A 25,540-nucleotide genomic window follows, 5' to 3' on the forward strand; every position below is an offset into this window, starting at 1 on the left:
ACTGTTTAATCCAGGTGAAAATATGAAGAATGTCAAATAAACAGAAAATGTCAGCTGTAATGTTCCTTTCATCGCCTGTGATTAATGCCTATTCAAAGATCTGCCTATTATTTCTGCTTTTAACGTCTTTGCTCTTTGCTTTCATTCGACACCTTGAAAAAATTCACTGACATGTTCCTGAAAAAGTCTGAAGTCATCACCTTTACTGATATAAACTGCCTGCATTACAATCATGTCCACTAGATGGCAGTAATGCAGTGGCACTTCAAAAAAACAACAACAACTGTATTCCCTAAATGTCCTGTGATGGACTGGCGACCTGTCTGGGTGTTTCCCTCCGTTTCGCCCTATGAGCGCTGGGATAGGCACCAGCACCCTCAGTGACCCTAATTAGGATAAGCGGCTTATAAAATGAGTGAGTGAGTGAGTGAGTGTGTTCCCTAAACTGAAACGGAAAATAATTATCTTGGGTTTCAGAACCTCAGAATTCTGGGTTATTTTTACATCTCAGAGGGATTTTTTGTGTGTGTGTGTGTGTAGAGGTAAGAATAAATACTACAACATTCAACCAATTAATGAATAAATCAAGAGATATAAAGTGAATTAACATATGCACTTGAGTAAACACTTGCATTTAGGGATTTTCTTGCTAAATTTGTGTCAGTCAAGAAGTAAGCCGGTTATCACACAACCACAATTTGAAAAGTATATAAAAAAATATCTCATTGTCCTTCTAATAGCATTCAAAACAAATGACATAAGTAAGACATAGATATGATATAAGTGAATATGTACCTGTGTATCCTCAGATGCTATGAATCTTTGTCTTCCTCTCTCTTTGTCTCTCCCGTTCTGTCTCTTTTTTCTTTCTCTTTCTCTGTCATTCGTATCAGATAAAGGCCCTCTCATATGACTTCAACCCATACTAAAGAACAGTATAATACCTCCCACTTCCTCTCAGCAGTCTCACTTATAGATAGTCATCCATGCACACATGTGCATGCACACAGACACACACACACACACACACATACACACACACACACACACACACACACACATACACACACACACACACACACACACACACACACACACACACACACACACACACACACAAATTTGTCACTACCTAAGGAATTGCTCCATATGACTTTGCTTAGGACTCAAAACACACCAGGTGCAGGTTTTTATCAGTAGAGGGCCAGTGCATGGGGTAAGTGCACGCATGCACACACAAACACATGTAAGTGTGCACACACACACACACACAAACACTCGCACACGTGCACACATGCATGCATGGGCTCAGACACGCACACACACACACACACACACACTGTCTCTACTGTCAACACCAGAACAAAGAACAGCTGTTTTAGGCAGGTAACCATGGCGACTAGGTGACATTCACATTCTTATCACAATACTTGAACATCAGGTTTGAGGCCTGATATGAACATTTACACATAAATAATATTCTGACTGATCATTTGGGGCTCTGGAGAGAGAGGAAGTGGCCAATTTGACACAACACTATTATTTTCTCTTTCGACTAAGCTCTGAGTATACTAGTTGTATGTATACTTCCTCCTTCAGTCTAGCCTGTTTTACACAATCACAAAGTTGCGCAGTCAGTCTGCATCGCCTCAATTTTACCTCCTTGCAAACAGCTGAATCCGGACAAGCACATGAAGCTACCAGAAGAGCCACAAACAGGCAGAAAGATATCAATGTTGGCTCTCCTTCAAGAATAACAAGTTATTTTTGCTTGTTATGATTGCTCACGTTATGAATCAGATTCTTAAAAATACAAGACAGGCATAATGTTGTAACTCAGATTTTGACGTACATGACTGTGCATGAACGAAACACACACACACACACACACATACACACACACAAACAAAGACACTCACAAATTCGTTCTCTCACCTAAATCAGTACCTGAGTGTATGTTGGCTATCCACAGCAGAGCTCCTCTCTGTTCATTTTACCATACACACAAAAACAATTACAGTAAAATGACCTTGCTTCCTCATGTAAGTTTATATAAACTTCTCATCTTAGTGTTGTGCCTTAAGGCCTTCATTGTTTGCATTGTGACACAGAAATGCCTGATAGTTCTTGAAAAACATGTGGGAGCAAAGTGAGAACCAACCCCTTTGCTTTAGGGTAGTCAGAGCATGCCAACAATTCAATTTTTTTTTAACTTAAGCCTGGTGGAATGCTGGGTAGGCAGCTGGGCAGTTGTTGGTTGGTGTGTCGAGTTTGCTAACCTGCTGAGAGGTGTGGGACAGTCATGAGAATGAAGGGGTTTTGGAGCAGAGCGGTCTGACTGGTCTGACAGCATTATTACACACACACACACACACACACACACACACACAAGTACGTCACCACCTATGGAGTCTTCTGGAACATTCCATATGACTTCGCTCAGGACTCAAAACACACCAAGCTCAGGTTTTTATCTAACCAGGTTGCTCTTATGTTTGTCTCCTGTAGAGTCTGCTTTTTAAAGAACCCATTGCCCCCATTCTCAGGCTGCTTTAAAAATATCACAGGCCGAGTATCTTATAAATCATTGATGCTCTTTGGGCAGCATTGACTTTGCCATTTTCCATCTTCTCTTGTTCTTTAAAAGCCTGTTTACAACTTTTTAAACCTTTCATTCTTAATCTATAAGGTGCGCGAGTGATTGCCAACTACAAATATAAAACCCCTATCAGAATTTGTCACCAAAATGCTTTCAGTTCATGAGCATAGCAGCAGTCCTCATTTAGATCTGATGGCTCATTAAATCTTAATGGAAAACAAGCATCTCCTGGGAAAACAAGACTGTTCCCTGACATTATACACACACACACTCTCACAGCCCTACATGAATCGGTTAAAATAGAGTTTTCCAGCCTCAGAGCACATTCATGTGAAAAACGTTGCGTTCAATGGTGTTATCCAGCACTTTCATCTTGACTGTTAACTGAGAATATTCTGGAATCTGGAAATTATTCGTATTATAACCTACGGTTACCAGATCTAATTCGGCGACAGCTGGTCAGCTATTTGATTAAAAAAGGATCGACTTGGAAATATAGTTTGTGTGAAGTTTCCTACTATCACTATACTTTCCTTTGCTCTAGTCTGAGCAATCTGAGTATCTGTTCTGCAAATCCACACACAGTTGTCGGTCCACAAGAGAGAGCATACTACACTACAGAAAATAGGTCAGCGTGTGATAAGATATTAAAAAAATAGCAGAGATTCCACACACATATTAAGTTCCATGTTGACCATGAAACTGCTACAAGTGAGAGGTGGTGCGATTACTTTTCGGTGATGCCGTGCGTGCGTGCGTGCGTGCGTGCGTGCGTGCGTGTGCACACATGTACGCGCGTACAGGAGCAATGTCCTTTTCACCTCCTGTTCAATGACACTGCAAGAGGCAAATAAAATGAAACTTTGTTAGATACATCTCTAAGTCTCTATATCTCTAGTTCTCACTTCACTGTGAGAAGATCGCAAGGACACTGAGATGCTGAAGAGATTTACTGTTTACCACTTTACACGGAATATCCCACCAGTATTTGGTCTGGATCGTTCCACATCACTACTGTGTCCACAGCTGCTTGCATGACTCGTTTGAAACCAGGAGGGTGTTGGCAGAGTGGGAGTACTGCACATCTTATCTGTGTAAATGCTTACCAGACCTCTGCTTCTAAATAGCTCACATTCCAAGTGACTAGTCAGTCCTGCAGAGGGAAATGAACTTAATTAAGAGGCATCCCGTTTGGCAGGTTACGCTCCATTCTTCAGTGTGTTGATGAGTGAACTGACAGCATACTAGATCAGGTGGCCAAATTCATGGTCTAGACATGTGATAAAACAGATCTTTCCGGCAAAAAAATGAGACAAACAGATGTGTTGGGACGAGTTGTGGGGAAGGGAGACTGACGCTCAAAAACGAACTGATAGAAACAATGTCTAACCTTTAACCTTTCATCTGACAGTGACTCTGTTCAAAGAGGAAGCAATGTGAATGACTAAGTTGTTACTGTTACAAGATCTACTAGTCTACATAGATATGGGCAAAAGGGTAAGCATGACAGACACCTGAGTGATCTGCCAGGTGACTAACACTTGTCTAAAATGTAAGACATGTGTTAATATGGGGCTTTTTCCAAGTATAGTCCAGTACATTGTCTGGGCCTTTGCCATATGGTGTTAGGATCAGAGTACTGGCTGGCAATGAGCGTCCTGTGAAGTTGAAGGATTATCTTTTCTTTCTCTTCTCTCTCTCTCTCTCTCTCTCTCTCTCTCTTACCCTCTCTCTCTCTCTCTCTCTCTCTCTCTCTCTCTCTCTTTCTCTCTCTCTCTCTATCTCTCTTTCTCTCTCTCTGCATTCCTGCATTCCTCTCCTCTCCATCATCTGAGACAATCTGAGGCCCACAGAGAGGGAGAGCCTGGTGAGAGAAACAGAAAAGACAGATACACATGCATACACAAACACAAACACACACACACAAACATGCACACACACACACACACACACACACACACACACACACACGCTCATACATACACGCAAAAACCCGCAAATCTTACTGATGACCAAATGACATTATAGGCATATAACATTACATTATAGGTACACAGACTTCAAGACTATTCAGCAGCAGTTTCACTGCAATTTCTGTTTCCTCGATCATTTAATTGTTTGCTCGTGTTTCAAAAAAGGGAGATGTGAGAATACATCAGCATAACACATTATCTGATTCTAATTTCAGTTTGTCAGTGTGAAAAGATTTTTGTTAAAATCTTCATTTGCACTTGGTGGGTTTATAAATGAAAGTGCCCTCTTTAATCTTATGGGACTGTACAGGAGACAGAACTCAAATAAGTTGAGCAGATACTTTTATACAGAACAAGGCAATGATTTTTTGGATGCGGTCGAGTGAATTATAAGATTAAAATATGGTCTCATTTGTATGGTCTCGTTTGAGAAACCAACTTTGTCTTGGTGTCTTCACAGACTCATATGAAGTGGTAATGATTATAATAATTTGTGTTATTAAATCTTGTGTGGGAGGGGAGAGGAGAGAGGGGGTGGCAGTTCGACATGACATGTTATGTCAGGAAAACATGGATACTAACAAACAACCTTCTGCACCTAATCACCTTCTGTGCGAGAACATTTTCATAAAGAGCACACACACACACACACACACACACACACAGAGAGAGAGAAAGAGAGAGAGAGAGAGAGAGACAGAAACAGAGAGAGAGAGAGAGAGAGAGAGCTCAAGCCTATGTTGTAACTGACAGTGAGACATTTTTCTACAGTTTCTGTTGACTCCATGTTATTCCACATTCTTATTTGATGTATATACATAAAAGAAAAAAGGACTTTTGACACACGTTCGGGGTGACACGTCGGTATGTGTCGAAAAAAGAAGTATGGCCCCACCTGTTCTCGGCCCGTAATCTCTACGGTAACACATACTGTAGCATTCCATATGACACCACGCACGACCCCATCCCCGCCTTCAAACGGCGTGTTCACCTGACGTCATTGTTATTGAAGCAGATTAGCCCAGCCCATTGCAAGGAGAGCAGGTTCTGACAAATCAGTGTACACCTCACCGACAGTACTGCGGAACGCACGGAGTTGAGCGCCAGTCAGCTTCCATGTCGCTGTGAACAAATGCGCTCGATACAAACTGCTGATTTCGCTCTATTCTATTTCTAGGGAAACCCGTGCGTGATCCTCACGGCGGGAATACACCACAAAAATGTCAAGACATCAGAGAACACCGTTTAAAAATGAAGACAATTTGGTTGAGGTGAAAAGCAAAGTAAGTGAACCCAATGAATGATTAATTAAGGTTGCCTTGGTACTGTCTGACAGCGTGCATACAGAGTCTAGTGTACGGATGCGTGAACTTGTGTTTTACTGGAGGCTGTTTATAAAAGGAATCGCATAATTTGATTGGGATTTGCAATGCGCTGTTCGTCTCATCAGTGGTTTTGTTCTGTGGTGTTCTAATCTCTTTACAGCGGTAAACGCTGATGTTGCTGAATGCGAATTTGTTTGTGTCGGCACGTTCTGGGTGTAGGGCTTTTCGTCCGAACCGTGTTTGGCTGATCATGACATGCTGTAATCGCTGTGTCTGAATCGAAAGCGTTGTCTCCGGCGTTTCTTACGATCAGTGATGTGGTATCCCTTAGGCGCGTGCTGTCAGGCTATTGGGCCTTATTTATAAATTATACATGGTACATGTTACGCGACGATTCTGCTGGAGAGGAACTGGCTTCTGTATGCTATACTGACTTTAGAGGACGTTTATCGTTGAATAGGCCTAATTGTTCTTCTCAGCATCTCAGTATCAAGGCTACACGGTGACAAGTTTTGCTTGAAGATAATAAAGTAAAACTTAATTAATATTACGTATCTTCAAAACCAAAACTGTAATCCGTGTAAGTGTTCTTATTTTTTCTGTTTATTGATCGCATTGCTCCTGAAATGATTGAGAGTATTATTTACAATGATTCTTTAAGTGATGCACATTTCAACGGAGATTAGTCTTGCCTCTGAGATGTTGCTTAAATCCAATGCTCGTTGCGTATGACGTTAAATATTACAGTCTCGAGGCTATTAGTAGGAGGTAAAGAGAGTTTGGCCAGTGTCAGTTTATCTCAGTGACTGACAGTGTGGTCTTCCGTTTGTCTAGGTCACCAAACACAAACGCCTGACAGTGAGTTTTGGCTGTACTATTAGTCACAGATGTTTTTGCTAAATGTTTGCTGTGCACTAGGCATTTCCAAGACAAAACACGAACTGCAGTATACCAGATATACCACTGTGCAGGGAATAGCCTACAGGATTAAAAAAAAAAGAAAACGCGAAAAAGGATAATAATGGCCCACAGAAAACAGTTTTCTTTAGATGTCCTTGTTTTGACCCCTCATCCCCAATCCTAAATTAGATAATGAAATTAGGGCTAATCTGGACAGATCTTTGGGTCTTGAGATGTCACTCAAATCAGGAAAAGCACAACGTTTCTCTTTGCTTTGTCAGTGTTGCTATGTTTTTCATCAGAATTTGAACTTCATGAGTTGTTGACACAAGACAGACTAGTCAGGTTCACTTTTCAGTTTAGTATAATTTGGTAGACCAAAAGAGCAAAACCTCTCTCTCTCTCTCTCTCTCTCTCTCGTCAATGAGCAGTAGGAGATGTGGAACTATCACATATTTTATGTCATACCTTTTTGAGCATTTCAGTGAGTTAACTGCTGTTCATCAGCTGAGCAGCGACACTGTAATTTACTGTCACTGAATGATAAACTTGCTGTGCTTTTGAACAGAAGGAAGATTACCATGGCTGCATGAGTGTTGCACTGTTATCATTCTTACATTTGTCAACAAGACATTTCAAAGTAGAATCTTACATTCATCATCAGCCATAACATGGTTTGCCTCAGTCCATTAGTCATTCACACACGCACCGTCATGAGGTTCAGACATACTGCAGCTTATTTCACCACATGATAAATGCTTAGATATTACAGATTTAGAGGAATTATGTGGAGATGTGAAGACCCTGCTAGTGCTTCTACATACAGGAGTGTTTGGCTTGGTCATAATTTATGGAAGTGTGTGTGTGTGTGTGTGTGTTCATGTGTATGAAAGAGGTTGTTCACATTTGTTTTATGTCCTTGGAGAAATCAGAACATTCTTATATTGTGTGAATGAATTATGCTGTGAAGTAGAAGTAACATGATACGAGATGGTACCCCATCCTCTTATATACTGTCTTTCTCCTAAAGATAACGAAATCATCAAAAGCTTTACCCATATGGCACAACAGTGAATTCTCATTAGCCCAAGACGAAGCACATGAGATACTGACTCAGAGAACTAGCTGAGATATATACTGAATTGCTATTGTGGAGTGTCTTGCTGATCCTCACTACTGCTGCTGTTGTTGTTGTTGTGGTGGTGGTGGCTTAGCTAAATAGGTAGAAATGCCATTATCGAAGATTTGTTCTACAGAACAAATTATTCATTGGCTAACCGCTCAAAGAATGTATGTGGAGCTAGAAACAAGAGAAGAGCACTTTGTCTGTGAGAATCGAGGATATTTATTTAGAACCGCTAGACGTGTAGTCTTGTCTTATATTGTTTGAAACAATACTGTATATGTGATACATTACTTTAAAAAGGCAGAAATCTATAAATACACGTCAAAACAAATACATGCTTTCACAGTGTTTTGCGTCTTCCTATCCATCTGGGTACCGTCGTGTCTGTTTTACTTCATTGACAGAGAAGCAACTGCCGTCTTGTGCAGCCACACTCAATATAGAGTTTTTGTTTCAACTCAGACTCGCTACAGTGAATGTAGACTTTTATTTCCAATAGTACAATGCCTGCTCAAAGACTGTTTAACCAGCAGTGTGATTCTCATGCTTGTGAGAACCTGGATTAGTTGAAACTGGCGTATTTTAGTGGGGATGGAGGAAAGACTGCGTACACCACACTACTGCAGAAGGCTAGGTTGACCATCACTGTTTGTGCAGTGTCCAGTGGTTGTTGTCCCTTTGCCTGAATATTCATCTTATCGATGTGGGTCCCTGGGCCCATGTGGGATCTGTCATCTTAAGGCAATAGACACAACCTTACCAAGTGTGTTCTAGCCAGATAAGAACCCCTGAGATGAGTCATCTGTTTGTTTGGGACAGCATTAGACATGGCAGCACGTTTTTTTTTTGTTTGTTTTTTTAAAGCAAATTTTCTCATCTTGCTCTTTATCTATGTTACCTGACCGTACCGACCTTCTTCCTTTCACCCGTGATGCAGCTGTCATCTGAATAGCCCCATCGGGCAGTAAGTGAACATCAAAGAGATACACAGCCAAATGAGCCCTGAAATTGATACCAAAACAAAGCTGCTGTCTGTTTATGAGTGCATGTCTATGTGTGTTTTGTGCATTATGGATTTTTAGACTTTCAGAAAAATTGCATTTCAGTGAAAATTGCATTCTACCATCTTCAGTAATGTTTTAATGGGAATTACCGCAGTATAGAAGTATCCATTACGGTCATCACAACGATGCAGGGGAAATGCTAAAAAAAAAAAAAAACAGCAACAACAGCAACATATGGTATGAAATATTTTCACAAGCTTTTTCACCCATAATAGCATTTCTCTTTTTGCTGATTGTGCTTCAGTTTGATGCAGAGTACCGAAGATTTGCCCTGAAGCGGACAAACGCCGGTGGTTTTCAGGAGTTTTACCGCTTGCTGCAGACGATTCACCAGATCCCTGGTGTGGATTTTCTTTTGTGCTACGCTGACATCCACGGCGACTTGCTGCCAATCAACAACGACGACAACTTTCACAAAGCCTTGTCGTCAGCCCATCCACTTCTTAGGATTATCATACAAAGGAAAGGTAAGACGTGGAAAAGTGAGAGAGTGAGTTTTCCAAGGTCATTCATTTCTCTTTTTTTGAAGGCCCCAGAGTCTGCTGACAACAGCAGATTAAAGTCTAGAAATTTACTGTTGGTTATATCCCTAATTGGCACAAAGAAGCCTGCGTCTGTGTTCAAGTACTTCTGAGCTTAGTTCAAGTGCCCTTGTATCTTTACAAGTGCCCTTATTCAAAATTTAAGCAAGTCAAAGGGGACAGAAACTTCTTGCTGTTGTTGTGTTGGAGGGAGGGAGTGGAAGAACAGGGAAAGGTAGAAAGAGTGTGAGTTTTGAGGTAGACAAAGAGAGAGATGACAATGATGATGACTATTATGATGATGGATACTCATGGTTATGCCCAGTGAATGCTCAGTGAAGTGTCAGTCTTCATAGGAAAATCTTTTTGATGTTTTATGGTAACAGACAGACAGCTATTCTGTCCAAATGATCACATTATAGTCATTTTTGATCAGCTAGCCGCACTGACAGTAGTAAGGAAAATGATGTTTATGATGTTGATGATGATGAAGCTGATGATGGTGATGATGTTGATGATGATGAAGCTGATGATGGTATTATATAGATGGATGGGTAGGTAAGTGGATGAATGGAGGGATTGGGTGGATGGTGGTGGTGCCAGTTAGAGCTGTCTCAGTAGCCTGGTGCTTGTGGCAGGCAGCCAGGAGAGAGGAATGCTGGAGCTGATAGCTGTGCAGAGCAGAGATGGAGCAGGGAGCTCACACTCCACCTCTGCCCTGTGACACACTCCATGCCTCATACTCCCGCCCCATCTCTCTCTCTCTCTCTCTCTCTCTCTCTCTCTCTCTCTCTCTCTCTCTCTCTCTCTCTCTCTCTCTCTCTTACACTGCCTGGTACACCTCTTCTGTTTTGCTTTTCAGCCACTTTCCTCTCTGTTTCTGGCTTCCTCCCTTTCTTGACCTCTATCTCTCATTTCACTTTTTTTTCTCACTTTTACTTTTTTGTCCCCCTTACTTGTTTTACTCTCCTTTGTTCTATCATTGCATCATTCCAAATGTCACTTCACGGTCAGTGAATCTAAGCAAAACTAAATCTGCATTCCAGTGTTGTGGCATTCTGTTACAAAGCTCCTAAAACGTTCTTTCCTTATCAAATCCGTTTTTTTAATGATTTATTTCACTGTTTGCACAATTATTTCTAAAATGTTAATCTGCTGTGAATAGGACTGAGTTGTTACTGTTCTTATTTGGAAAAGACCATCAACTTTCATAACTGGATTGGTTTTATTCAGCTACCAAAGAGATTAAACCAAGTTCCCACCATTAACCTTTTACCAGCAGTACACACTATGCTTCTAATTACTGTTGATGTGAATTGGAGTCTCAGTTATTGCTTATATTGTAATTTGTTGTTGGTGGTGTGAAAGCGTGATATAGTTTACAATCCCTTCACTGTGTCATGGTGCATACAAATCCGGCCTTGTGGAACTTCTTATCGGTACTTAGTGGCGAAGGGAGAGCTGTTAGCAGCCGCTGTGCTGTATGTTTGGGAGAAGTGAAAGACTGGCCCTGTAGTCACAGACCCCTTTTTGCTCTCTACTGTGTCAGAGAGAATGTAGAGATACTCTTTAACCGGCCATTTCTCATCACACTCTCTGGTGTTTGTCATATCAATGAATGTTTAGGGACCAGCTGTGCAGTTTAGGACCCTGATTGGCTGCTCAGCATGTCACTCAGGATTGAGTTGTACATAAACAGTACAGATTAAGTCAGACTAGACACACAGAGCACGAAGACACCGGCCTTGTTGTCTGCCTCTCTGCACTGGTCTGAAATGTCACCATGAATGGAGTTACCAGTCCTGTCCTTAGACCTCTCATTGAGTTTAACTGCGTCAGCCCTCGTGGTTGATCATAAATACCAAAACACTGAAGTAGACATAAAAATGATTGAATGCGCAGATACTGGCCCTGAAGTTGGGGAAACCTCTTGGCTTTTTTAGTGTGGGGTTGACTGTATAAAGAGCTGCTTTACTGCAGATGGGCTGTCATTGCTTTTCTGTTGTGTCATCGAGAATACAGAGACCTACCTGTGCCGTGTTAGAGTGGTAATGAAGTGTGAGGAGGGGCAGTTGAAGATTACCATGTTGTGTCGCTAAGGGAAAGGGAATGGATATAGTGACAGGTTGTGTGGTCTAATTGCTTTTACTGTGTGAATGACTTGTGCTGCCTCAGCATTGGAGTCCAGGCTTCCAGCCGAGAGCTTCAGGCTGTGGGTGAAGTCGAGGGGCTTCTGGATCACAGCACTACAGACCACGGATGAGAGAATGGTGCATGACTCCTGCTACGCCTGCCCTCTCAACAGGGTGGTGGTTTCAGATTTGGGATGGATGGTGGGGTGGGGAGTGGCGTGTGTTCACCATGACTCAAAGAAGTGAGGAATTTGGCTAACAATGTCCCCCTCTCTCCTGTTAGAGGGTGAGGGTAAGAAATGAAAGGTAAGGGGAAGGTAGGAGAAAGAGAGAACACAAATAGGGGGTTCTCATTTCATGTAACTAGAACAGAGGGATTGTGGCCCACACCCGCTCTATCTCTGCGTCTTTATTGTACTGCGACTGGTATGTGGGTGAGTATTGCGTAATCTCAATTTGCACCATGAATGTCCTTCATTAGCCATGCGTTTGTGATGATGCCAGTGAAAAACTCAAAGTTCGTGTTTATTCTAGCAGGCGTCACATACACATACACACTTGTTTGTGATGTATCAGTAGCTTTAGGGTGAAGAGAAGAGAGGGGGAGAGAGAGAGAGAGCGAGAGAGAGAGAAAGAGAGGTACTTCTTCAGTTTTTCCCCCATCGTCAATTTGAGTCATTCCGTGGGTGAGCTAATCAGAAATGTCAGGCTTGATTAGCACAACAAGTGGGAAGCGGCTGTCTCCTTTCATTGCTGATGTTCTGAGCTGTCACTGTGCATGGAGTGCACATTGAACTGACTCTCTAATATAAACACACACACACACACACACACACATTGTTTTAGGCTGACATCAATCTTTTACTGTCAGTTTTCACTCCGTTTGTTGTTAGTTTTGCATGTCTCTTAGCATGGTACGTGCGTGAATGTATTAGTGAACACTTATTTTCCATTTAAAGGAGAACATGAAGGCCTAGATTAGCGCCCCCCGCCTCACCACAAGACATCAGTAGTAGCTCTGCCCCCTCCCTCTGTGGTCTCAAGCAGTGCTGCATATCTTTTTTTTGGGATTTTCTACAAGGATCTATTTAATAAAACCCTCTTTGAGAGGAAGGAAAAATCCCTGTTTGGGGACTGGGCTTATCGCCGTGGCAGCCAGAGTGATGTGGAGTGCTGTCGCCTAGCGATTACAGCTTCATCTACTCCATGGGAAAGATGTCATTTTTCTGCTGTAATAGCTTCTTTTTTTTGCTCAGCTCTTTCATATTTGGTGATTTATTTCTGCATGATGTTGAGGAGCTGGTGCAAATGTTTAGGGTAGTTTCACAATGTGGTGCAGCTCAGGCTGACTAAGATATGATGGAAAAGCAACAGTAAAGCAGTTCTCATATGGTCTATATCAGCCTCTCTGTTTTCCCACCAAGCTCTTATATGTCGGTTCTCTGTCTCCCTCTGTCTCTCTCTTTCTCTCTGCCCCCTCATTCTTCTTGCTCTGTATGCATTAATGCATAGATTATAGACTCCATTTCTCATAGCTCCCAGTCTAAGAGGGTGTCATCTGGGTAATGAAAGATTAAAGTCTTCACTGACCAACCTGTCTCTCACACTCACTCTTATCTGCAGGCAGAGAGAGGGGCTGTGTATTTCAAAGAAGCTTTGCTTCAGGTGGAGTGTGTGTTTTTTTGTTGTTTGTTTGTGTGTGTTTATGTGCTTGTGTGACAGGGAGATACAGATGAGGAATATGGAGATGTGTGTGTGTGTGTGTGTGTGTGTGTGTGTGTGTGTGTGCGTGTGCGTGCGTGTGTGAGTGTGAGAGAGAGACAGGGAGATATGGATGAGGAATATGGAAATGTGTTTGTGTGTGTGTGTTGTGTTGTGTTGGTTTTTTCTCTGTGGCCCTGAGGCAGATTTTGGACTCTGATAGCTGAAGTTGATTGGGTCCACTGTGACTTGGCACCATAAGTATTTGTAAGTTGTGGAAAATCACAAAAAAACACATACTGTAGGACAGAATTGAAAACTGGTTGGACAGGTCCTGAGGAATGTGTCTTACATTCCTTTGTGTTCATTGTAGATTCCCTCGTGTTCATTGGGAACCAAAATGTTTGCCTTTCAATGAAACTGGTGTTCAAAGGACAGAATCAAAGAAATGCAGATATTTTGATGCCTGAGTAATATTTATGATTCAGTAGTGTTTTAATATTTTCCAAGAAATGAGTGAACAGTAAGTAAAGTGATGCTGGTAAATCTATGCTGTACTGCTCAATGTGCCCACTGCATTGAAGACTGAGCTGTAAAAGCGCTTTAAAGTCTATGTAACCACTCTCTGTTGTATGAGTTTAAATGTGACAACAACATTTGCCACAAGTACATCATTGATACTGATTCTCCATAGAAATTGGATCATGCCTCTAAAGCAGAACCAGCCTGATTTGCTGTAGGTCAAACAAGTTAGATGAGCTCAGAGGAGTTTGACATACCAGTGAGGTGGTGGTTTCGTTGGGCTGGTGGGGATTGTTGGTGGTCCCTGATCAGATCCCCTCTGGCTAGGACATTAGGGATGCGTCCCATCAATACTGAGTACAGATTGATTGAGCTTTTAGTGTGACTTCATTGCATTGTGTGTGTGTGTGTGTGTGTGTGTACGTGTATGTGTGTGTGTGTGTGTGTGTGTGTGTGTGAGAGTATGTGTGTGTGTGTGAGTATGTGTGTGTGTGTATGTGTGTGTGTGAGTGTGTGTGTGTACAAATATATAAATAGACATGTATACATACGTGTGCGTGTGCGTGCGTGTGTGTGTCTGCGTACAGCATGTAAGAGGGCTAGATGAATAGGGCTATATTTGTTTAAGGGCAGATTTTTTTCAGTTGTAAGCATGTTATGTCTGTAATTGATTACGTGCGTATAATAATAAGCACCCAATCATTTCAAATATGCCTTTGTCAAAGGTTTGGTATGAATACATTCCCACCCTTGAATGTCATCCTTTTCATTGGATACCACTGGACTATTTTTAAAACAGCATGTGGCATGTGACTTTAGCGCACAAAGTAGGCGTTCCTCTTTAGCATTTACCTGCGAATAGGTAAACATGTCAGCTGAAGGGTGAATCTGAGTATATAAAACAGCCAAGATACACAGAGGAACATATCTGAAAGATGCCATTTTTATAAATGTCATAATAAACATTTTTATAAATGTTATAATAAACATTTACACTTGCACACACACGCACACTACATAGCCACTAGCTTATGCCAAGGGTTATGCAGATGTTTGGAGAAAGTCATAGATCATAGAGAGTAGCTGGGTGTCTCTGGTGCATTGGCCACATAGGGAATATAGAGCTGTGTTTTTTCTTCTCTCTCTCTTCTGTGGACTGATTTAAACATTTGGGGGTTATTCAGTCAACACACACACACACAGATTCAGAGATAGGGAGAGAAAATCAGTAATTGCCAGGCAAGCTCTTAGAACCATATTGTATCTTATTTGTTACCCCTCAGCACAGATGAGTATTCAAGGAGGAGAAGAGGCTCAGGACAGAGCATCCTTAAACATCATCTCTCCTTTCCCCATCCAGAAGACCCGCTGCTCCTGCTGGTCAGAAGCTGCTCCACAGTCTAGTACAGCAGCTTAAAGCTTACCTTCTGGTTCACTGTTCTGTTCAGACACTGGATGTACAGTGGACTGTGGGCAGGTATGAGCCCATTGGCTATACAGAGAGAGAAAGAGAAAGAGAGGGAGAGAGAGAGAGAGAGAGAGAGTGAGAGAAAAAAAAAAGAGATGCAGAGAGAGATTTCCTTCGGCTCACACTGTACATGATGATCTGAGACTACAGCAGCTGTTCTGCACCCTGGGGAAACTGTGTGTGTATGTGTGTGTGTGTGTGTGTGTGTGTGTGTGTGTGTGTGTGTGTGTGTGTGTGAGTGTGAGCGCGAGTGCGAGTGTGAGCACATGTGTGCGTGTGTCTGTGTATACGTGTGTGTGTGTGTGTGTGTGTGTGTGTGTGTGTGTGTGTGTGTGTGCGTACATGCATGTGCGCTATCTATAGGCTGAACTGGATGGTATGCATATAAGGTACGTGCCTGCTCGGAGCTGGTTTTTGTTTTGGATTGTGGGATGAGTTGAGAGCGTCTTCACCCCTGTTACTGTCTATAATGATCTCCAGTCTTTTTGAACTGCTTAGCACTGCAGCAGCCAAAGCTTTCTCTCCTTTGCCAGGGCTGGAGGAAGTGATGGTGAATGAGACCTGGGCTATAAAGAGAAGTGAGAAGCCATAACCTGAGGAGATTTTAAAAGAGAAGACTTGGAGATGCAGTGTGTGTATAGAGTGAAGAATGAGAAAGGGCGGGGGGGGGGAAGGAGAAGCGCACACAGCAACATCTGTTTTGCAGGTGTATGTTCTTGAGCGGCGCTCTTTCTAGCCAGTTCTCTCTCTTTGTGTGTGTGTTGTGTCAGATCTTCACCCAGAGCACCTGCCCATAGAGAGCACAGACTAGCCCCTGTTCTACAGACTGACTCAATCTTATAGCACGCTGTGAATCAGTAAACCAGTTGACTTTCATGTTGAGTTTGAGTCATGAAGAATTCTTCCAAAAGTCTCATGTGTTATGTGAGACATTAGAGCTGGTCATCAGTGGGTCAGTAGGTTGCCAAGACAATGAGAGGGACAGAGAGAGAGAGATGAGGGAGAGAGGGAGAGAGGGAGAGAGAGAGAGAGAGAGGACAAGGCTGAGTGCTCCACAGGTGCAATATCAAAGCCAATTGCCATGACAACAATGCAAATGGAAACCACATTGCCATTTAGAGGGAATGAAACCAGAGAAAGGAAAGAGAGGGAAAAAGGAGATGAGAAAAAGATGAGAGAACAAGCAGACACTGGAGGTGCTGTCCTTACTGTTGTTTTTTTTGTTGCTGGCGTCCTGGATAAACTAGTTTGGGGCTAAATTTAGTCTGAGTTTGGCACTGTGGATTGTCAGAGATTTGTGCACCTCTCCCCAGATGACGTACGTCTTTTTATTGTTGTTATGCAAAGTTTATTTTTGGGGCCATTTGTGATTGAGGCTGCAGACTCCCTATGGGAAATGCAGCGGAGGCAAGGCTGGGCTCCCTAGAGTTGGGTACTGTCCAAGAGTCCACTGAGTCTGTGTTAGGGAAACAGGACAGCATTATTTAACCTCACCCCTCTCCCTTGGCATATGAGAGAGCTATTCTGAATGATTTTCTATCTGACAAACTGCTACTGCTACAATACTGTCTCTAAATTGCCGATATAGTATAAAAGCTGGTGGTTTAGAGAACCAAGAAGTAGCAAGATATCAAGATCCAGAGCTGAACTGCTTCACACAGAATATATGTCATAATGGGCTCTGGATTTAGTTACAAGAGAACATTTTAATATAGCCTACATGATAGAGCAGTCTTACACACGCACGCACACACACACACACACACACACACAGCATCTCTTTTCTCAAACTGCGTGTGTGTGTGTGTGTGTGTGTGTGTGTGTGAGAAAGAGGGAATGAGAAGAATGTTGCCTTGACCAGGCAGTTGTCCGTCTGGGGATTAGAATGAGAATGTGTGCAGTGCACAAATGCTCACCTACAGTTTCATCATGACTCGATACTATTAAACGGGCTTTATTTTGAGATGTACAGTGCTCTACGAACCTCATGTAAAAAACCAGACAGTATTTATGTCAAAACTAGACAGCAGCAGGTGTGGCATGACAAAAGCAGTGTGAGCTCTAAAAAAATGAGAAGCTCTTTTTACCTGTGTGGCTTCACAGACAAGGAAATATAGCGTTAAGGAGGTGTACCCTGTACTTGTTAGTCATTTAGTAAAGGGCAAACTTCCTGTAGCTGAAAGTGCAAGAAGTCACTTACAATAATGTAGTAATGACAGAGTTACTGTTGGAGTTCCAGCTCAAAGGTTGTTAATGAGAAATATGTATTACAATGGAAACCGCTTATAGTGATCACGTCTGTCCGGGTGAAATTTATCACTATAATTAGGGTATAGCCTAAAACGTAAAAGTACGGTGCGGTTTATAAAATACATTAACATCAGTAGGGCAAATACAGGCTAAGCTATGGCTTGGCAGGGGTTTCAGTGCATTTCTCAATTTAACAGAATTGAAAATAAACTGTAGATTATCAATGCCGAACTGGTAGCAGAATTTGAAATCAAACTTATCCGTAAAATATTCTGAGGAACACCAAGTTTCACTGCTGCATCTCGTTGGCTGATTTTTGGCAGTTTGTCATAAGCTTCGATGAGTCTATGTTTGTCACTGAGAGAAAATGACATTCTTTTTCCGTTTTGATATCTGTGCACGCAGCATTAGACTCAAGTGGCTATCTGGAAGCAGATGGATTACCGCAAGACAAAACAGGACTATCAAAGTAAAGTTTAAAAAGAAAATGATTACCATAGTTTCAAATTTTATCCATATGTTGTCGTGTACAAAAAGACCCAAGGTGAACACAGTAAGCGGACTACTTGATTACTATAAGCAAATTACACAGTACTATATTTATATAGAAATGATTCTGTCCTAAGCTTTTTGATCCATATAAGCCGTTGATTACTATAACCGTGATCACTATAAGCGGTTTCCACTGTATATACATCCACTAGAAATATTACATCAGTGGCCAGAGCTGAATTATCAATTCATGAAGAAAAAAAACATATATAATAACATTATATCAAAAAAATATAATAATAACACATTTTTCTCAGTGGTCTTTTTTTTCACAGATTGATGATGCAGCTCTGGCCATTGGTGTGAGGAGTTGTGCTGGTTTACTCCCTTTACCGTCTAATAAAGGAAAGAAATCCGTCTGGGAAATGAGTTAGTCTGCAGTTAGTCTACACTTCAACCTGTCAGTGACGTGAACTAGGTGGTAAAATCATAGTCAGAGTTGAATGATCTCAGTTTAGGGTTATTTTGGTAGGTTATGAAAGGTCCTGTCTGGCATTGTGAGTGTGTGTGTGTGTGTGTGTGTGTGTGTGAGTGAGGAGCAGATTCGTCTAAGTTTGTCTCTGTGCTTCAGTATCCACGTGGTCCTGATCGTACATTTATCTCTGAGTATTAATCTGTGATTAGGATTAGAGCCAGGTCTCATCAGCCTATTGAGTAATCCCAGACAAACCCCTTTAGTTACATCAATTAGTTATGGTCTTACTCCACATATGGGTAAACACACAGCTGCAACCACACTGGGTAATATATATTTATGCGTGTGCGTGAGTGTGTGTATTTGTATGTGTTTATGTGTGTGTTTATGTGTGTTTATGTGTTAAATAGCTCTGATGTTATGGAGACCCTGCTGCTGTCTAAACACAGAATCTATTTAATCCCATGTCATAATTTAACTGTGTTGTTGGCCTGTGATTATCATTAACATACTTGTGAGTTGCGTGTCAGTCTGAAATTTCACCAGGCTCAAAACTACTACTGTTTGTGAGACTAGGGCGGAGGGGAGGGGAGGGTGGAGAGATGTTACTATGGAGACCATATGGCAGGGCGTCGGTCTCCAGATGGTGATAGTGCAAGATGAGGTCGGAGGCACAGGACAGGGTAGAATGGCCCACACACATGTGTGTGTGTGTGTGTGTGTGTTTGTTGCTTCATCTGGGTAGTACACTTAGGGCAACCCATAAGAGACAGTAAATCATATACAACAGCAAAATGTATGAGAAAACAAGGCAGGAGGAGAGAGGAAGATGGAGACAAAGATATACTGGAAATGACAGATAGAGAGACGTCGAGAGTAATAGATCCGCTAGATAGACAGAGATTGAGAATCTAGATCCACCTAATCATTCTTTCTAAGTCTCAGCATCAAGCTGTCACTCACATAATTACGGGAAATGGAAAGAGAGATGGGAAAATGAAAGGAAAATAACTGAGATGGAGCGCCGTTTGAAATTGAGGAGAGGGGAGCTATTTTTCGTTGAGCAGGTTCATCGTGTCATGTGACAGTCAGTAGGTCAGCGTTGGAATGAACGCAGGGTTCAGGGATGCCTGGAGAGACGCTTCTCAAACAACATAATCCCTTTCTTACCGGAAGCGTTAGGTGTCTGTCAATCTGGACTGCAGCCAGTGCGTCTGAGTGGCAACCCTCTGCTCCCTGTCCAGTAACACTTCATGACAGGAACCCTTGTCATGATTCATTATCATACCATCTCCAATCATTTATGTACTGTCCATAAAGTAGTTTTAATAGCTTTGTGACAGAGGACACAAGTGTAAACCTGAGAGATAGCGTGTCTTATTTTTAAAATTAGATTACAACACTTTGACTCTTATTTCTGAGTACGTTATTGAAGTCAACTGAATGGTTTGACATAGCTAGAACACTGCAGAAACACCCAGAACAAGATAAACTCATTGGGTCTCTCAGTCAACAGAACATATTTGTCTGCTCATAACTCCTGGCCTGCTGGTGATTCGTATAGAATTTCAGTCAATAATCTGCTCTGCTCAGTAAGAAGGCAGCGTTATGAAGTGTGACCCCTGTGTGTGTGTGTGTGTGTGTGTGTTAGCAATCCTATACTACAATAACACACGTTTGGGTTTGGAGCTCTTCTGTCAATAAGCTGTCAACTTCTATAATAACAGACCTGTTTTAACTAGTTGGGTAACTGTATATCATAAATGAATATTGACACAGATTGGGGATAAATAAGTTTGTTTTTGAATACAATGGTTATGTTTAGGATGTGAGAAAGTCCATTTCTGACGTCATAAGCGTTGAGGTACTTTTTCGTTTCTCTGCTGCTGTGCTGATAGCCCTCGCAGTTAAAAATATTTCAGCTTAGTGGTGTTTTTTTTTCTCATTGGCATCTTAAGGATTGCAGCTGACTTGTAGGCACCCATTTGGAGTAGGCATCCATTAGTTGTTCTGTTAGACTCCAGCCTTGTGAACAAATCACACACACACACACACACACACACACACTTATTTACACCGTCATCCTCACATGCACACACACACACTCATACACACACTCTAGCAAGTTACAGCATCGAATAGGTGTTTTTTGAGACAGAGGGCCTTTGTCAAAAGGGACAAGGGCAGAGAGGGAGAGTAGGAGAACCAAAGATGAAGCTACTTCCAGTTAATTTGGTCTCAGTGAATAGTCAGAGTCAAAACCTATGGGGAAATGGAAGAGTCAGCCTGGAATGAAAATCATCACAAGATTAATCAACCTTAATGACTAACAGGTCATAAAATCAAATCTTTCACACAGATGCCTGAGCATCAAAAGGCAAGCAAAATTACATAGATGTATCTGCAAATTCAGGCTTTGAGACCATTTTATGTCTTTTAATTCAATTTGTTTTCACCACAACCCTGTTAATCAGGTCAATTCCTTATGTTTTGTGTCTGTGAGAGACAGGTGAAGTTTCTTTGTCTCTCTGTCTGCGATCCAGAGAAAACAACGTTCAAAAAACTCGACAGTCCATACCCTGAGGCCCCAGACGACTGCCAGTTACTGTTATTATGTTTTTCCCCCTCTTTTTTTCGTTTTTAGTGACTCGTGGGTTCTATGAACCCATTACCATTGTAACTGCATTTTACTCAAGTATCAAGATAGGAGTTGAGAGTATACATATTTTCAATTCCCCCAAAACTGTCCTAAAAAAAAAAATCCATCATTCAAACCTGGCTGTCCATGTTTATCGAGAGACATCCCTGTTTGTTCCGAGGACTGAAAGATCCATTATATTTAGGCTGCCCAACATCCTGTTTTTTTAAAATCTGGACCACTTTTTAGCGGTTGAACATTTCTCTCTGAGTCTGGCAGTTCCGGCATAAAGTGGAAAGCATGATGTATACCTGAGACGTGTTTCCTCCTACAGTAAGGCCTCCTGCCACCCCAGGCTGTTCTAATGAGATAAAAGGCTTAGTAATGTTGTTATGTTTGTCAGACTCAGATGAGAGAGGTGTGTGTGTGTGTGGTTTGTGTGTGTGTGTGTGTGTGTGTCTGATGGGGGCTGGTGCAAGGTCTGGCTGGGAGACAAAAGCTCCTGCTGTCTTCCTGATCGTCTGACATCATGTTTTCTCTTAGATGTTCCTGCTACAATAAAGTGATGTTAGCATGGAGGCAGACTGAAAAAAATGGGGTTGGGTGATTTATTAATGATGGAATCATAAGACAGGTAGATTTATTGATTAATGAGAGAGACACACACACAAAGAGACTGGGCTGGATAGGGCATGCAGATGTCATCTGAATATGGAGACTCTAATATGGAATGTGATGAAGTAGGGCATCTCTTTCCCCCCCCCCCCCCCTCCCTCTCCCTCTCCCTCCATTGTGTGTGTGTGTGTGTGTGTGTGTTTGAACCCATCTATGTACTATTGTGTGGGTGTGGGTGTGGGTGTGTAGTCAGTGGAGATCTGTGAAAATGGACATTAGTGGAGAGTGGGGCTGAGGGATCGTCTCTGTCTCTAATCAGTTCTGAGTGCTCTCCACATTAGCCTGTGATCTCACAGCAATATATCACAGCCTGTCACTAAAGAAGAGTGTTTACAGAACACACACACACACACACACACACACACACACACACACACACACACACATAATTTCCCTAAATGCGTTATACACTAGCTTTGACTTCCTCATCCAAATACAGCTTGTTAATGGAAATGTTTTCTCTCTCTCTGTCTCTCTGTCTCTCTCTCTCTCTCTCTCTCTCTCTCTCTGTCTGAATGTTTGGGTACACCACACCCCCTTGAGGTTAGCAAATCATTACGTTACTGATCTACCAGTCTGACCCCCTCCCTCCCCTGTCCCTGTCCTCCCCGCAGTGTCTGGGAAGTGGGCTCTCCCGCCCTGTCCAGCCCTCGAGAAGGTTTAATAACAGCTCTTCTCTGTGGGGGTCCAGACTCTCAGTCTAATGGGGGAAGACAGGGTGGGACACGGCAGAGACTGAGGAAGCATACAATGTCAGCCAGACACACATGTGGAGCATACAGTGTCAGCCAGACACACACACACACCCCTAAACATGACCAAGCCAACACACACACAAACATGAACACAGGGAGCAGCATTAGTTTGCACACTCACTATTAGCGATTAACCTACACACTAAAAGCAACACTAAAATCACATGGGATGAACATACAAAGACACGTGTTTGACATGAACTCAAATTAACACGCCCTGACATCTCACACAGACACACACACAAGCTTCCGTTCTCAGCTGTCCTTGCCAGCTCTCATGTCCGTTTATTGGCGAGTGTGTGTCGTTTCTCATTAGTGCTGGGGTCAGAGTTGAGAGTGTGTCTGGCTCAGACTGTCACCCCACTCTCAGGCGGAGCTCTCTGATAATTAATTGAATGTGACGAACGATGCCCCGTAATCCTCTTCTAGGCCCTCTGAAGGCGTGCCTGGACTTGTGCTCAAACCGTCTTATTCAGATTGTCCTTCAGAACAGGTTGGTTTTGGCAAGGTGCCAGTTCCTCTGTGCATTTTTTGATGCAAATGCATAAAAATGGACCCAGATATTGTTCATGTTTGCCTTTTAAGTTCAAGATTTGGATGGTAACCTTTCATTAACATTTTTCTGCTCTTTGCCAGTTGTGATGGTTTCATTCTCCGGTTCATGAGGATATTGATAGCTTTTTCCTTTCTTTGTTAGCCATGAGTTGTGCTGTCAGACTCCAGCTTTGTGAACACACATACACTGTTTGACTGAGTCAACTCTCTGAGGGAAGGTGTTAATGACTTCCTTCTTTTCACCCCACCCCACTAGCAGGCTATGTCTCTCTTAATCATAACGATCTGTCTCCCTCTCTTTCTCTCTCCCTCTCTTTCCCACTCTTCCTGCTCCCACGTAAAACACTTGCATTCAAAGATGCAGAACTCCCAGTACAATTTAAAAATAACCCTTAAAAATATTCTCTCTCTCTCTCGCTCTGCCCCCCCCCTCCTCTGCTTAGGGACGTCATCTCATATTAGACCAAAACCTTGTTTGTTTCCTCTTCATGCTTTTACCTGTTTAACAGACAAAACAAGACTTCTCTCATTCCTGCCAGTGGGGGTGTCAGATGTGCTGTGTTAGGGGCTGGCCAAGCCATAAAAGCCTCTTTGACCATAGATTTGATTAATCTCACTTGCATGTAATCTCATTCTAGACTGAGACCTCTGACCCTGTAGAAGGGCATAAGACAGATTTATTACAATCCTTATTATATTCATCTATCCACGTTACATTCATACACACATCCGTCTCTGACTCTCTGTCACGGTTATCATGATTAAGTCTGTTCAGTCAGGGCCACGGTTCCACTCGGCCCTTTATCATGTAAAATTAATACCGTTAGCAGTTTCTCACCTGTCACTCTGCTTAGAACAAATGAAGATAGTTTGGAAAACGATGATGTATGAAGAGATTGTAAAAAATGAGGATGTAGGAATGAGGAATAGAGTGATTGAAATGTGAAGAGAGAGAGAGAGAGAGAGAAAGAGACGTGTAAGTAGAGAATGATTTGGTAAGGGGAGCCTTGGAGAGGTGTATTAAAAGTTTCTAACTGTAATTAGTGTAATCAGTGTAGTGGTAGCATTCATAGTCTTTATGGACATCACAACAACATTCCACAGTGGTGACAAAGATGCATCAGATCATCGTGGATTCACTCAGATTAGTCATTCTGTTCAAGCTGAGAAACTTTTTTACGCTTCATCAGTCGTGAGCTGCCATTCTGTCTCAGTGTATGTAGCCAAGCAGGAATTGAAATCTAACAACTATGCCAGGATTTTGGCTGTGCTTTATATAACCTTGTATGTAGGCAGTTTAAACGGAGGAAAGGATAGACACAGGCACCCAGAATATGCCATTCTTCTTGTGTGTGACTCATGCTGAGGTGAAATGGGACTGAGTGGCCTAGGTTACTGCCTGTCTGTATTAACGTGTATTTATATTCTGTCTTTTTCTCTCTCTCTCTTTTTATTTTTTTTTTAATTTTTTTTTTACCCCTACAGATGTGGACATCCCTGTGGTCTTTCAAACTAATTCTTTGCAGAGGAAGAAGAAGGGTTTGACAAGCCTACGCTCACAGCCTAGCAAGGGCAAACAGGCACTGTTCATCAGTCCTCCTCAAGATTTTCGACAGATCTCCTCCATCATTGATGTGGACATCCTTCCCGAGACACATCGACGCGTGCGTTTGCACAAGCACGGCACCCATAAGCCTCTGGGCTTCTACATCCGTGACGGCGTTAGCGTGCGGGTAACCCCGCAGGGCGTGGAAAAAGCACCGGGAGTTTTCATCTCGCGGCTGGTGAAGGGAGGGCTGGCTGAGAGCACAGGGTTGCTCGGGGTCAACGACGAGATCTTGGAGGTCAACGGCATCGACGTGGCTGGCAAATCTCTGGATCAGGTGACGGACATGATGGTGGCGAACAGCCACAACCTGATAGTGACCGTGAAGCCAGCCAATCAGAGGAACAATGTGGTGCATCGTGGGAGCAAGACCTCGGCCGGGAACAGCTCGGGAGGATCAGGGGGTTCTGCCGTCTCTCGGGACTCCACTGCAAGCCCCGCCTCCCAGAACGTCAGCCAGTACAGTAACAGCAACAGCGTCGCCGAGGGTGACAGTGATGACGATGCCGATCTCATCATCGAGAGCGACAGCCTGCCGACTTATTCGTCTCCGCGTCTCCTAACTAACGGAAATGCCGCGTCGGGATCGCATTCACAGAGACCATCAGTCCTCCAGAGTGGTTCGTCGCCCAGCAGTGTCTCTCTGTCAGACAGCAAGGCCTCCCTAAGCTCCCTGACCACACCCACACAAAACGGCAGTCCCACCAAAACAAGCAGCAGCCAGGAGAGCATGAGGGAAGACGGTAACCTTATCACTTTGTGA

General features: G+C 42.6%; 1 protein-coding gene across 1 annotated transcript; it reads left to right on the plus strand.

Annotated features, from left to right (window-relative positions):
- Positions 1-5,792: 5,792 nt before the first annotated feature.
- On the plus strand, positions 5,793-25,540 carry pard6a (par-6 family cell polarity regulator alpha). The gene is made up of 3 exons (XM_030766694.1): positions 5,793-5,855; positions 9,232-9,454; positions 24,657-25,540. Exons 1-3 carry the CDS (start codon positions 5,793-5,795, stop codon positions 25,538-25,540), a joined length of 1,170 nt encoding a protein of 389 aa, XP_030622554.1.

Source organism: Chanos chanos, chromosome 2 (genome assembly GCF_902362185.1).
Source record: "Chanos chanos chromosome 2, fChaCha1.1, whole genome shotgun sequence".
Taxonomy (NCBI): domain Eukaryota; kingdom Metazoa; phylum Chordata; class Actinopteri; order Gonorynchiformes; family Chanidae; genus Chanos; species Chanos chanos.

Excerpts from the sequence above, each read along its gene's own strand:
- pard6a (XM_030766694.1), top strand. The coding sequence starts at position 5,793 with ATGTCAAGACATCAGAGAACACCGTTTAAAAATGAAGACAATTTGGTT. Across the intron at positions 5,856-9,231 it reads TGGTTGAGGTGAAAAGCAAA|TTTGATGCAGAGTACCGAAG; the intron begins GTAAGTGAACCC and ends ATTGTGCTTCAG. Across the intron at positions 9,455-24,656 it reads GATTATCATACAAAGGAAAG|ATGTGGACATCCCTGTGGTC; the intron begins GTAAGACGTGGA and ends TTACCCCTACAG.